The 12347-nt window shown below is 49.6% G+C and overlaps 1 protein-coding gene and 2 long non-coding RNA genes across 12 annotated transcripts in view; all 3 read left to right on the forward strand.

Moving 5' to 3' along the window:
• LOC131500448 (uncharacterized) overlaps positions 1–1949 on the forward strand; it is a 126980-nt gene extending 125031 nt beyond the window's left edge. For 7 of the 8 annotated variants that reach the window (XR_009256288.1, XR_009256287.1, XR_009256289.1 and 4 more), the window contains 2 exons: positions 79–269; positions 1918–1949. This is a non-coding gene — a long non-coding RNA (uncharacterized LOC131500448). The remainder of the gene's footprint in view (positions 1–78; positions 270–1917) is intronic. The other variant, XR_009256291.1, reaches the window with a different exon arrangement.
• A 27-nt stretch (positions 1950–1976) lies between these two features.
• LOC131500449 (uncharacterized) lies at positions 1977–6218 on the forward strand. Of its 2 annotated transcripts, XR_009256295.1 has the most exons (4): positions 1977–2213; positions 2471–3762; positions 4370–4533; positions 5264–6218. It is a non-coding gene; the product is annotated as an uncharacterized LOC131500449 (long non-coding RNA). The 2 variants fall into 2 exon arrangements; XR_009256294.1 differs by having other exon boundaries at positions 4370–6218.
• Positions 6219–9652: 3434 nt separating this feature from the next.
• BCO1 (beta-carotene oxygenase 1) overlaps positions 9653–12347 on the forward strand; it is a 41738-nt gene continuing 39043 nt past the window's right edge. Inside the window, exon 1 of one of the 2 annotated variants that reach the window (XM_058709717.1) lies at positions 9653–10029. In XM_058709717.1, the coding sequence (XP_058565700.1) occupies positions 9966–10029 (64 nt within the window). In that variant the 5' untranslated portion in view covers positions 9653–9965. The remainder of the gene's footprint in view (positions 10030–12347) is intronic. The other variant, XM_058709716.1, reaches the window with a different exon arrangement.

Raw genomic sequence — 12347 nt, forward strand, 5'->3', positions numbered from 1 at the left:
GCTGTAAAATTAAGTCCATTGATAGCCTTTTAAATTTCTATTTTTATTTCCTTAAGGTTTGTTTGTTTGTTTGTTTAGAGAGAGAGAGAACATGAGCTTGGGACAGGGGGAGAGGGAGAATCCCAAGCAAGCTTCACGTTGTCAGCACAGAGTCAGACATGTGGCTGGAACTCATGAACCATGAGATCATGACCTGAGCGAAAACTAAGAGTTGGATGCCTAACCAACTGAGCCATCCAAGCATCCCAAAGCCACAAACATGTGAACAGGTACTTGAACCCTGGACCCTCAGAGTAAAAGTCTGATGCTCTACCGACTGAGCTATCCTCAGCTTAAATTTCTACTTTTAACTTGCTTTTGCTGAATGGCTCTTGTGGGTTCATTTGCATTTTCCAAAAAGACATGTTGAAGTCCTACCCCTTGGTGCTTGAGGATGTGCCTTCTTCGTGGAAATAGGGCCTTTGCAAATCTAATCAAGATGAGGGCATGCTGGGGTTAAGGTGGGTCCAGACCCAGTGACTGATGTCCTTATAAAAAGGCAAGCTGAACACAGAGACAGACACAGAGGGAGACGTCCATGTGACAACAGAAGAAGAGCCTGGAGCCAGGGAACATCAAGGCTTGCTGGTAACCACCAGAAGTTAGAAGAAGCCAGGAGGGGTTTTCCCTAGAGACTTCAGAAGACTCCTGGCTCTGCAGACGCTTTGATTTCTGACTTCTGACCTCCGGAACTGTGTAAGCCACCAAGGTTGTGGTATTTTTGTCATGGCAGCCTTAGCAAGTCAATACAATGATGATGTAGCACAATGAGGCTGTGTGTCATTCATTCATTCATTCATTCATTCATTCAATAAATATCTGTTGAGCACCTACTACATGCCAGGCACTGTGCTAAACTCTGGATTTGGAACAGGAGAGTGACAATATCAGGCTTGCATTTCAGCCAGGTCACCTAGTAGCAGCAGGGAGGGTAGATTGTGGCAGGGAGGCTGTGAGGAGGCTGCTCCCAAGAGGTGAGCAATAGTGAGGATGGTGGCTGGGGAGGTGGGGCTGGAGGAAAGAGGAACAATCTGAAAGATTATTTAGGAAGCAGAAACATCAGGACCACGGTCCAGACTCTAACCTGGTGGTTGTTATTTAAATTGAATTTTCGTGAAGCCTCACTGACCAGGCTCTGAGTGCAACACGGTGGAAAATTAAAGTGTTCCTGCTCCGGCGTCAGAAGGCACTCCCCTCTCTCCCAGTAGTGCCCTCTGCATTTCACTCTGTCCCTTCTACCTCCCAAGCGTGGCATATTATTATAATAATTATTGCTTGCCTTCCTTCCTTCCTTGTTAGGCTGGCAGTTCATGGAGTCCCGGAGTTACGACTTCCTGTCTTTCTGTCTCTAATACCCAACAGGACGCTAGTCTCTGGCCTCTTGTAGGACTTAGTGGAATTAATGAACCCTCCTCAGTGTTAATGGGGTAATTTGTGGTCTTCGGTTTCAGCGGTGAAGTGTGCCCTCCAGGAATCCTAGCACGGTTCTCCCTCCACTCCCTGCATCCTGCTTCCGGGACGGGCCGTGGAGAGCATGGTGTTCTGGATCTCACCACTGACCCGTCTCCCTTGGGGAGGCAGCTGCCCCCGGTGCTGGGGCTTTGCCTGTCCCCTGGAAACCCGCCACCGGAGATTTCCACTTTATCTGCTCGGTTTTTCACCCTGGCTAACTAAAGGCACCATTTGGAAGCCAACTTAATTAGAAAACTGCAAAGTAATTCATATATGATAACATTAACTCCAAAAGGGAAATATTAAGTCACTCTAGACAGCAACTTTGTAATAGGAGATACAGAATTGCAAAATAAGATTGTTGGGGTTTTTTTTTGCTGTTGTTGCTTTTTTTTTTAATAGCACAACTTTTCTTTCTGAATTCAGGTTTTACTTCTTCGCCTCATGACTGCTTTGTGGACTGTTTGTGGATGTGACTGTTTGTGGATGCAACACATTCCATGGAGAAAGTGGCCTCAGGAAAGGTAGCCTTCTCTTCCATGCTTCTTCCCTAAATTATATGGGAAGAGGATCCCACGTTCAAATCCCTCACCTCTGCTACGTGTTGTGTGACCTGTGGCCCAGGGACACCACCTCACTGAGCGTCAGTTGTTTCCTTGATAAAAAAGGAAGTGGGGGAGGGATAGTAACAGTACCTGCCAGGTTTGTGGCAGCATTAGAAGGTACAGCTTGTCGGGCACCTGGGTGGCTCAGTCGGTTGAGTGTCCGACTTCAGGTCAGGTCACGATCTCACGGTCCGTGAGTTCGAGCCCCGTGTCAGGCTCTGGGCTGATGGCCCAGAGCCTGGAGCCTGCTTCGGATTCTGTGTCTCCCTCTCTCTCTGCTCCTCCCCCGTTCATGCTCTGTCTCTCTCTGTCTCAAAAATAAATAAGCATTAAAAAAAAATTTTTTTTTTTTTAATTAAAAAAAAAAAAAGAAGGTACAGCTTGTGCAAAATACAGATGAGGGGGTGCACATCAGCGAATGCCTCTCCTTCTCCCCAAGAAAGGGGCAAGACGAAGCCTTCCTGCTTGCCCACTGAGCATCTCAGACCCTCCAGAGGGCATACCATGCACTGTCTGGAAGTGAATCCTGTCCTACAGGGTCTGCATCGCTGCCGGAGGTGGCATGGCCAACTTGTGCAAACGTGTGTGACTTGGGAGGAAGCCCGGGAGATACCTGACCCGACTTGGGGCCGAAGCCCTGCCGGGCAGCACCTCCGTGGATCCCCTGCTGCCCTCTGGCTCCCTGCGTCTTCCTGTTTCCCTCTCAGCAACCCCAGCCTGCAGGCCCCAAGTGTGTGGACATCCCCCCTCTCCCTCTCCTGCATGCCCTCTTCCTCTGGCCCCTCCTTGCCCCTCCTGCTTCTCTCCTGCCATAGCCCCACCCCTCTAATAATCTGGAGCCGTGTGGGATGGAATGCCGTGTGGTACCTCTGGGGCTGCCCCCTTTCCAGGAGCGTGCTGCCTGGCTTCTCTACTTGGCCAGCTCCCAGCCACCCTTAAGCTTCTGGCTCAGCATCACTGTTTTCAGGAAGCGTGGACATCGCCTCTCTTCATCATGCCCCTCGGCCCTGGAGGATCTTCCTGTGTCACCTGGGATGTCCCACTGCTCCCGTTGGATGGGTGGCATTCCGTATTTGAGGAACAGGTGAACGAATGAGCGAATGAACAAACACATGGGCTGATTCGCATTTTTATCCTGCCAACCATGGACTCCTCCGACACTTGTACCCTCTACGCTGGCCCGTCACGCAGCCATCGCTGCTTCTGTCCACCTCGGTCATATACACATGCCATCTTAGCAACTCTCCTGCTATAGCTCAGCACTCAGTAGAACTTTCCCTGGTGATGGAGATGTTCTGTCTGCACATACCAGTATGGTAGCCACTAGCCACGTGTGTCTCTGGAACCTTCGAAATGTGGTAGGATGAGCGAGGAATTTAATTTCATTGTAATTAATTGGTATTTAAATTCACAGCCACGTGCTCCGAGTGGCTACTGTGCTGGACAGCACAGCTAAGCTCCCACGTTAATGCCTTCATTGCACACGGTCTCTTGACTGAGAGATCACTGTCCACGGTATGAAGCCCAAATTCTTACATCCCCGTGCGATCCAACCCCTGAACCACTTTCCGCTCCCATCTTGGCAGTAGTGGAGACCAACCGTGATTGCAAGTATGGCCTCGGGGGGCCAAGCAGCTTGGGTTCGAAGCTCAGCTCCGGGGTGCTGGTGAGTTAACTCTTCTGCGTGTCGCTTTCATTGTCTGTAAAATGGGCTGAATACCCACACTCGGGGGTATTGTGAGGAGGATGTGTGTTCCCCTGTGCCAAAGGCTTAGAAGAGTATCTGGCACTGGGGAGCCCTCAATAAGTGGCACCTATAAAGATCATTATTTCTCTCGGTGTCCCTGGTGGAGCCAGCCTGTCCTCCTCACTGTCCCCCCACTAGAACTGTCCAGCTCCATGCCGTCTTTCACACTGGTCCTCCTCATTGCCTACAAACACGTCCCACTCTCAAGGGCTCCGCTGGGCACCCATCCTCCGGGAAGCCTTCTTTCCCAGCCTTCCCCAGCCTGAGCAAACTTTCCTTCCTCGGAGTCCCATGATACTTCCTACCCATGCCTCTTCTAGAGCAGCCGTAACGGGCACCTAGCTGTTACTTACTGTGTATGTGTCTTCACAGCCAGACTAGAACCCACTCAAGATCCTAGACTAGGTTACAGACGTCTCTTCTCCTTCACTGGCAGGCCAGAGATGTGTGCGTCATCACCGGTCAAAAAGATTGATATTTCTGATTATCAGATTACCTGATCTTTCCAATTTTTCTCTTTCCCAAGAAAAGAAAAGCAAGGAACTATTCTGAGCACCACGACGGACATGATCGGAGTCTTTACAGTTTAAACTTTGCAGCCACCTGGCAAGATAGGTATTATAATTCCTATTTTCAAGATCAGGCCACTGAGGGTCTGAGATTTAAGCAAGCGGCTCAGACACTCTGCTGGTAAGCACAAGAGCTGCGGCTCCAATGCAGACGGGTCTGTTGGGTTGTTAGGGCCAAGGGTGGCCCAGCAAGGGACCACACCATCTAGACACCGTATTCACACTCTCACCTAGTCCAGGATCTGTGCTCACCAATAGCAGGCAGTGAAACTATGCCAGTCCTGGGTTCACCCTTATAGGAGACTGGTAGTCTCTGCTTCCTTTCTCTTGAAGCACTTATTTAAAATTTTTTTTAATGTTTATTTATTTTTGAGAGAGAGAGACAGAATCCAAAGCAGGTTCCAGGCTCTGAGCTGTTGGCACAGAGCCTGACACGGGACTCAAACGCATGAACTGCAGGATTGTGACCTGAGCTGAAGTCAGAAGCTTAACTGACTGAGCCACCCAGTGCCCTGAAACATTAAAAAAAAATTTTTTTTTATGTTTATTTATTTTTGAAAGAGACAGAGACAGAGTGTGAACAGGGGAGGGGCAGAGAGAGGGAGACACAGAATCCGAAACAGGCTCCAGGCTCTGAGCTGTCAGCACAGAGCCTGACATGGGGCTCGAACTCACAAGCCATGAGATCATGACCTGAGCCGAAGTCGGACACTTAACCGACTGAGCTACCCAGGCACCCCCCCGCAACACTTTAAAAAAAAAAATTTTATCATTTATTTTGGGGAAAGCACATGTGGGGGACGGGTTGGAAGAGAGGGACAGAGGATATGAAGCAGGGTCTGTGCTGACAGGCTGACAGCAGGGAGCCTGATGCAAGGCTTGAACTCACAAACTGGGAGATCGTGACCTGAGCCAAAGTCGGACACAACCGACTGAGCGACCTCGGTGCCCCTCTCTAGAAACCTTTTTTGGAGGCTTTTGCTGCCATGGAAGAAGTCCAGCTATCCTGCTGGAGAGATCCCATGGAGAGGGTCAAGGACAGACCCTGAGACCACATGGAGACGGGGAGAGGCCCAGACCCAGCCCTCCTAGCGTGTCAGTCAACTACCAGCAGACCTGCAACGACGTAAGGAACGCCAAGCAGCAAAAGCAGGAAAACTGCCCAGCAGAGCCCAATCCCCCCACAGAACTGAGCCCAGAGAGATAATGACAGTGGTGGTTATTGGAAGCCACTAAGGTTTGGAGCACTTTGTGACACAGCAGGAGATGAACAAAACTCTTGTGTAAGATGAGCTACTCCCATCCACGTTACCGCTGCCCTGCTCTCTTACGCACTGGCCAGTTTTCAGTCCATCTGAAGGCAGCAAATACATTCTAAAAGTGGTCTGTGGAACACCCACTTTTGCTCTCATATCTACTCCTGTCCCTCAGCCAGCAACTTCAGAAAGTGGTAAGCGTTCCTGTGTAGTGGGGAGGAACTAACACTGCCTAGTGCGTGAATCAAGTTCCTTCACATCTCTGAGGCTGTAAAAATAAGGCTGTTAATGACTCCCTTGCAGGGATGTGTGGGAATTAAATAACATACTGCTAAGCAGACACCTAGCATGGCACTTGACACATGTCAGGCATCCAGCGAATGGTGTTTATGAGAGGCTGGAGGACACGGCTCCCACTGGCGACGAGTCTCGTGTCCCACTCTCCCCTTATTAGCAAAGACCTAGAAAGCAGGGTTGAGGCTCCCAAGGGTCCAGAGCAGTGCCAAAGCTTCTTGAGAAAGAGCAGCTGCTGCTTGTTATCTCTGTTTACAAAAAGGAAGGATGGAGGTTCAACATGGAAGCTGTCCCGTGAACCACGGCAGGAATCCCTAACCCCTTTGGGAAATATATGACCTTTGGGACACAAAGACTCCGCCTCCCAACAGAAAAGAACAAGGGTCTCATTAATCACCTCTATAATCCCAGAACTCGGCGTAAGTTCAGGGTAAGTTCAAAGAAGGCACAGAATTATTTTCCTGCTTTGCTTGCTGCTGTGTTTGCAGCACACAGTAGATGCTTAGTAAATATGTGCTGTGTGAATAAGTGAATGTGAGACTGCATGAACGTCGTACTGCCTGGAGCCAACACTGCAGCTTATCTATCCCAAGCCATCCCTTCCTTGTTCCTTGCTAATGTAATCCTGGGGTGAATCTGGTGGCAACGTGCTGCCCGGGAGGACTCCCGATGGATTTAAGAAAATCAGGGCACACCTGCTCCTCCTTGCCAGGAATTGGTCTAGGGGTGGTCATGTGACACCACTGAGCCTATGAGACGAAGAGAAAAATCTGTTCCATAGCGTAAAGAGAGAGCTGTCAGAGGGAAATGCCTCCTTTTCCCCACCTTGTGTCTCTGTTTTGGCACCTCGTTGTGGGGGGACACCATTCCTGGAGTGAAGGCAGTCGCTCATAAACAAAACTGAGCAAGTCTAAGGATGGGAAGCCAACCCCCTGACGATGGTACAGGGGTGCCTGGCCAGAGGGTCCCGATGAACTTCCCAGCCACCCAGGACCCCTAGACGACTTGATGTCTGAGATAAATGCACATCTTTAGGGTTTCCAGAGATATTGTTATTTCCAGCCAAAGCATCTTCTATTAACTCATTGAACCTTCATGACATTATCATGGGCTGAATCGTGTCTTCCCCTCCCCCACCTCAAGATGCCTATGTTGGAGCCCCAGCACCTCAGACTGTAGCTGTGTTCACAGGTAGAGCCTGTTAGGGGTGACTACGTTAAAATGAGCCCATTAGGGTGGGCCCTGTTCTACCCTGACTGGTGTCCTCCTAGGAGGAATTTTGGACACACAGCCAGGGATGCATGAGCCCAGACAGACAGCCACCTGAGGACACGGTGAGAAAAGACGGCCATCGACACACCAGGCACAGAGGCCTCAGAAGAAACCAGTGCTGCTGACAGCTGGGTCCTGGACTTCCAGCCTCTAGAATTGTAAGAAAACAAATGTGTGCTCTTCAAGCCGTCCAGCAGGACTTTGTTATGGCAGCCCTAGAAAACTAATACAGATTATCCATTGTTACGATCAGTTTATTATCCCCGATATCAAAAAATCCTGACCTCGCCATCTAATTGCCCCCAGGGTACAGGGCTGAATAAAGAAAGCTGGACTTAGCTCCTCACTATTATAATAACAAGGCAGTGAAATCAACCCATGACTGGCCCTCTCAGGTCCACCACCCATGGACACATCCACCCATTGCTTCGTTCAACAGGAATCTAGCAAATATCTGTCGTGTGTCCGTGCTGTGTGGAATTGTCACCAAGTGTGTACTTTGGAGTCAGGCTGCCTGGCTTGGCTTCCTAATTGTCTCCTAGTCACTATGTGACCTAAGGGAAAGCTGGTTCTTTCCAGACTTTTTGCATCTCTAGAATGAGGCTAAGAGTACCCATCTCCTAGGATTATATAAAGTCGGAGCAAGCCAGTGCACGTAGAGTGCTTGGCAAAGCACTTGACTCTGAGAACACATTGGGTGGGTGGCAGCCATTGCTTTGATGGGTATATGAAATGGACAAAAAAGGAGGCACAGCCATGTTTCTCCATAATTTGAATATTGTCCTCCCCACAAACCCTGCGACCTAGGTATTGCCATCCTGTTTCAAAGAGTAAAGTGAGGTTCCTAGGGGACAGGTGACAAGTCACAGTTTTTAAAAAAATTTTTTTCTATGTTTATTCTTTTTAGAGAGTGACATTGTGAGCAGGGGAGGGGCAGGTAGAGAGGGAGACACAGAATCCGAAGCAGGCTCCAGGCTCCAGGCTGTCAGCCAGAGCTCTACGCGGGGCTCGAATCCGCAAACCACCAGATCATGACCTGAGCCAAAGTCGGCCCCTTAACCGGCTGAGCCACCCAGGTGCCCCACAACAGTCACAGGTTTTAATCGCAGGGCTGGGATCCCAACAGGGTCTTCTGATTTTTTTTTTTTTTCCCTCCCTGCACCAGAGCAGCTGCCCCTGGAGGTGCATTTTTTCCTGAGCCCACAGTTTATGCCAGAAACTCTCACTTAATCCCCATGAGGACACAGCTTTCACAGCCTAAGAATAATAACCCCGACATGGATACACATGTTTAGACCAGACAGGAGAATAAACTGGCAAGTAATGGGGTTTAATGGAAAATGTGGGTCAAAGGGAACTGCCTCCTGAGTGGTTGGGGAAGAAAGGCTAATAACTGACTGGGAGCTGTTTGGGGCCAGGTGCTTTTGCTAGGCCCTTGAGTCCAAACACTTGGGGATTTTGACATCATTGCACCCCCATTTTACACTTAAGGAAATGGAGGCTCAGAGAGGATAAGTCAGACCCCTAGAAAAAGGAAGAGTCAATCTCTTAACAATTCAAATATGCCACCTCTTCTCCTGGACCAGGGCCCCTCAGCACCTGCTGAGAATTAGAATCATCTGAGACATTTGTAAGCCGAGTGAGAGCTGGGCTTCCCACAGAGATCCTGCCTCAGTGGGTATGGAGGGAGGCCGGGTGCCGGACCCTCGGGAGCTCCCAGCCAGGGGTGGGCGCACAGCCAGACCAGGAGGCTGTCCCGACTGGGCTCTGAAGTGCAGGAACGTGGTCTCAGCCCAGACCTGGCAAGAACTGTCCTCAGCAGCCGTGGGGAGGCAGGCACCACACCCTGCCTTCCTCTACCCCGGGGGGGAAATAGCTGCTCCTTTCTGTAAGCAATAGGAGTAGAGAGGAGTCCATTAACTCATCGCTCAACATTCTGGCCACTTGGGTATGGATTTTGGGCATCACGGCAAGAGGCACAAATACAGGGGAGCCCTGAAATCACATTCAGGCATCGTTTCTTCCTCCTGTTAGACCAAGAAGTCGAACTGACATTTGTTTTTTCAACCATTCCCCAATGTACTTGAGTAGCATTTTTGGTTCCTTATGTTTATTGTTCCAAAAAAGAAATATAATAAATTAAGTTGCTCTTTGCATATGATTTTTTTTTTTCTAAGGAAGGGGAGGTTTAGGATCTTTATTCAAAACAAAGCAAAAATCCTCTCTCTGCCAAAGACGTTCCCACCACGTGCAGCAGGAATTCGCATGATTGACATGCGCTCAGCTCCCTTAATCCCAGGTGTCCTGTGTCCTGATCGTTTGTTTCTCTTGTTGTTCTGATCTTGTTCACCTCCTGGGTTGGGGTATTTCAGGCTGCATACCTATGCTGAATGCACCCACTCAATTATCCCACCGATTTAAATCCAGCAAAAAAACCTAGCTTTTCCTGTTTAAGCCAGAAGCCGAGCTGGAGAGGGAGCTGGAGATTAGAGTAAGATGGTTAAAGACTGACCAGGACTCCCGGCTGGGGAATTTGACCTTTGACCAAAGATAAGTAAGGCCAGTACAGTTCGAAGAGACACCAGCCTCTTGTGGCATCTGGAGGAAAAGAGATGTAAACGAAGGAAGCTGCAGGAAAGCAGAAAGAGAAAAGGAGGAGCCGAGCAGTTGCCTGGAACACATCGGAGTGTCTGCTCACCGTCCACATCGCCACCGCCCAGCGCCCCATGCGATGGATGTCATATTTGGCAGAAATAAGAAGGAGCAGCTGGAACCTGTGAGGGCCCAAGTGACAGGTGAGTGTTTTGTACAGATGACTGGCTCTTCTGATCCTGTTTAGACGTGCACTTTTTTCTGTTTATAAAAGTAATATGTATTGCACATTATTTTTGGAAAACCTGGAAAACAATAGAGGGGAATGATCCATAACCCAAGCATCTTCTCTGTGCACATCTAGGTGTGCTTTTATACACGGAAACTCTTTCCAAGGAGAGAGAGCGGATCTCCCTCTTGACAGGAGAAGCATCTGGGGATGCTGTGACGGGCCTACGTAGAGCAGAATTAGTCTGCAAAATGTGATGCGTCACAAGTGGGCGACACGTTCGTGCAACTGTGCACCTCCTAAGTTAATTTCAAAGTGGCATGGAAGCGTAGGTGACCCTGGACTCGTGCACACTAGAGGACATGCAGAGCACACGGGATTCCCTCCCAGGCGCCCACGGTGTCATCTTGGCCTTTGAGTTCCTGTAGAGCCATAAGCCTAACAGAACCTGAGTGGGAGCCCCCCCACGCCCCCCACAACGAGGAAATTCCTTTAGTGGGCTTTGTGTCTCGATTTCTTCATCCCTTATTTCTCTGGCCCTCTCCTCTTCCGTGCTGCCCCCGCCCGAGAACCGCGAGCTGGCCGTCTCAGGCCACACAAGTGGTTTCATCCTCAGATACGCAGACTGGAGGTTTTCCACAAGTGAGCATTTTTCTCTGTAAGGAAAGTCAGATTGGAGCTTTTCAACCGAGGGATGGCCTTGGAAGGCTCTTGAAAAAACAGCTTCTGTGTATGTTTTTCTCTGATTACCAAAGTCACCTACAGTGTGTGTGTGGGTGTGTGTGTGTGTGTGTGTGTTCGGTGTATACGCACACAGATAAAAAAGTTGAGGTACCCATGAGAGCACAGAGTGAAATCAGCTGTATTTCCATCTCTTAAGCACTCATAATATTGGAAGATTTTAAGGTTTTAAAAGATCTAGATTGTACAAAGATGGACTGCAAGTTTTTTTTCTAAAAACAAAAGTATATTTACTATTAATTTTTTATGAAAACAATTGTTTTAAGTTTATCCATTTTGAGAGAGAACACGAGCAGGGTAGGGGCAGAGAGAGGAAAGAGAGAATCCAAAGCAGGCTCCACGTTGTCAGCGCAGAGCCCGATGAAGGGCTTGAATTCCCCAATCTTGAGATCGTGCCCTGAGCTAAGAGTCGGACGCTTAATTGAGCCACACAGGCGCCCCTATTAATTTTCTGTTTTAAAAATGAGAGCCTATCCTCTTATGCTCTGGTTTGCCATGGACACATCACTCATGCACCTTCTGTTTATGACTACATGGAAACCTTGGAAATTTTGGAAAACCGGAATTGTTGATACAGATCTGAATGGACCCCTCGATCTAGATCAGCTGTTCTCCCCACCTCCACCCTAGACCAGCAGCCTCAGCATCACCTGGGCACTGGTTAGAATCAGGAAATCCTGGGCCTTCTCCAGACCCACTGAATCAGATCCTCTGCGGGTGGAGCCCAGCAATCTGTGTTTCTACACGCTCTCTGGCTGCCTCCAAGTGTGAGAACTGCTGTACATCACGCCTCCCTCCTCGAGGGAAGCTGAGGGACCAGGGAGGGGCTGCAACTTGCCCAAAGCCAGGCAGCCAGCAGAGGGAGGACGGGCTCCTGACCCTCATTCCAGGCTTTCAGTCCTGGGTCAAGTCTAATCAGTTGACTAGTGTCCATTGGCCAACCGCTAACTAAAGATTGTGTCTCTGTGGCCACGTCTGCCCAGAGAGCCCATAGCCAGGCTTCACGTTGGGCTATGCATTATTGGCTCTGAACCCTCCTTGGCCAGTTACTTAAGAATTTCCTGCTTCAGTTCCCTCTTATGTCAAACAGAGGACTGCTGCCAGGGTATGTGAGCTAAGGCACCGGCAACCCAGTGCCTGGCACGTGGTGCTCAGTGTCTTCCTTCTCTCGAGGGCTTTAACTGTGTGCTCAGATTCATCTCTCTCTGCCTCACCTGCTCCTCCTGCGTCTGGGTCTCTGTGAATAGCCCTGCTATTCTGTTAGTTGTCCAAGGCAGGAGACTCGGTGGCCCTTTGTGGTGTCTCCTCTTCCTCCATATTCACCCAGACTCCCAGTCCTCTCCATTCCAGGTCCTCCAAATCTCTGTTGGTTCTCTCCATCCTCCCTCTGTCTGGTCTTGCCGCCGCCCCTGGGCTCCTCCTGCTGCTACCTTCCATACCACAGTCAGAAACAACTTTTGAAACCTCAAATCTGAGCGTATCCCATCAGTATGAACTGTCCAGAAGATGCAGATCCTTAGAGACAGGAAGTAGATTAGTGGTTGTCAGGAG

This window comes from Neofelis nebulosa, chromosome 17 (assembly GCF_028018385.1).
Source record: "Neofelis nebulosa isolate mNeoNeb1 chromosome 17, mNeoNeb1.pri, whole genome shotgun sequence".
NCBI classification, from domain to species: domain Eukaryota; kingdom Metazoa; phylum Chordata; class Mammalia; order Carnivora; family Felidae; genus Neofelis; species Neofelis nebulosa.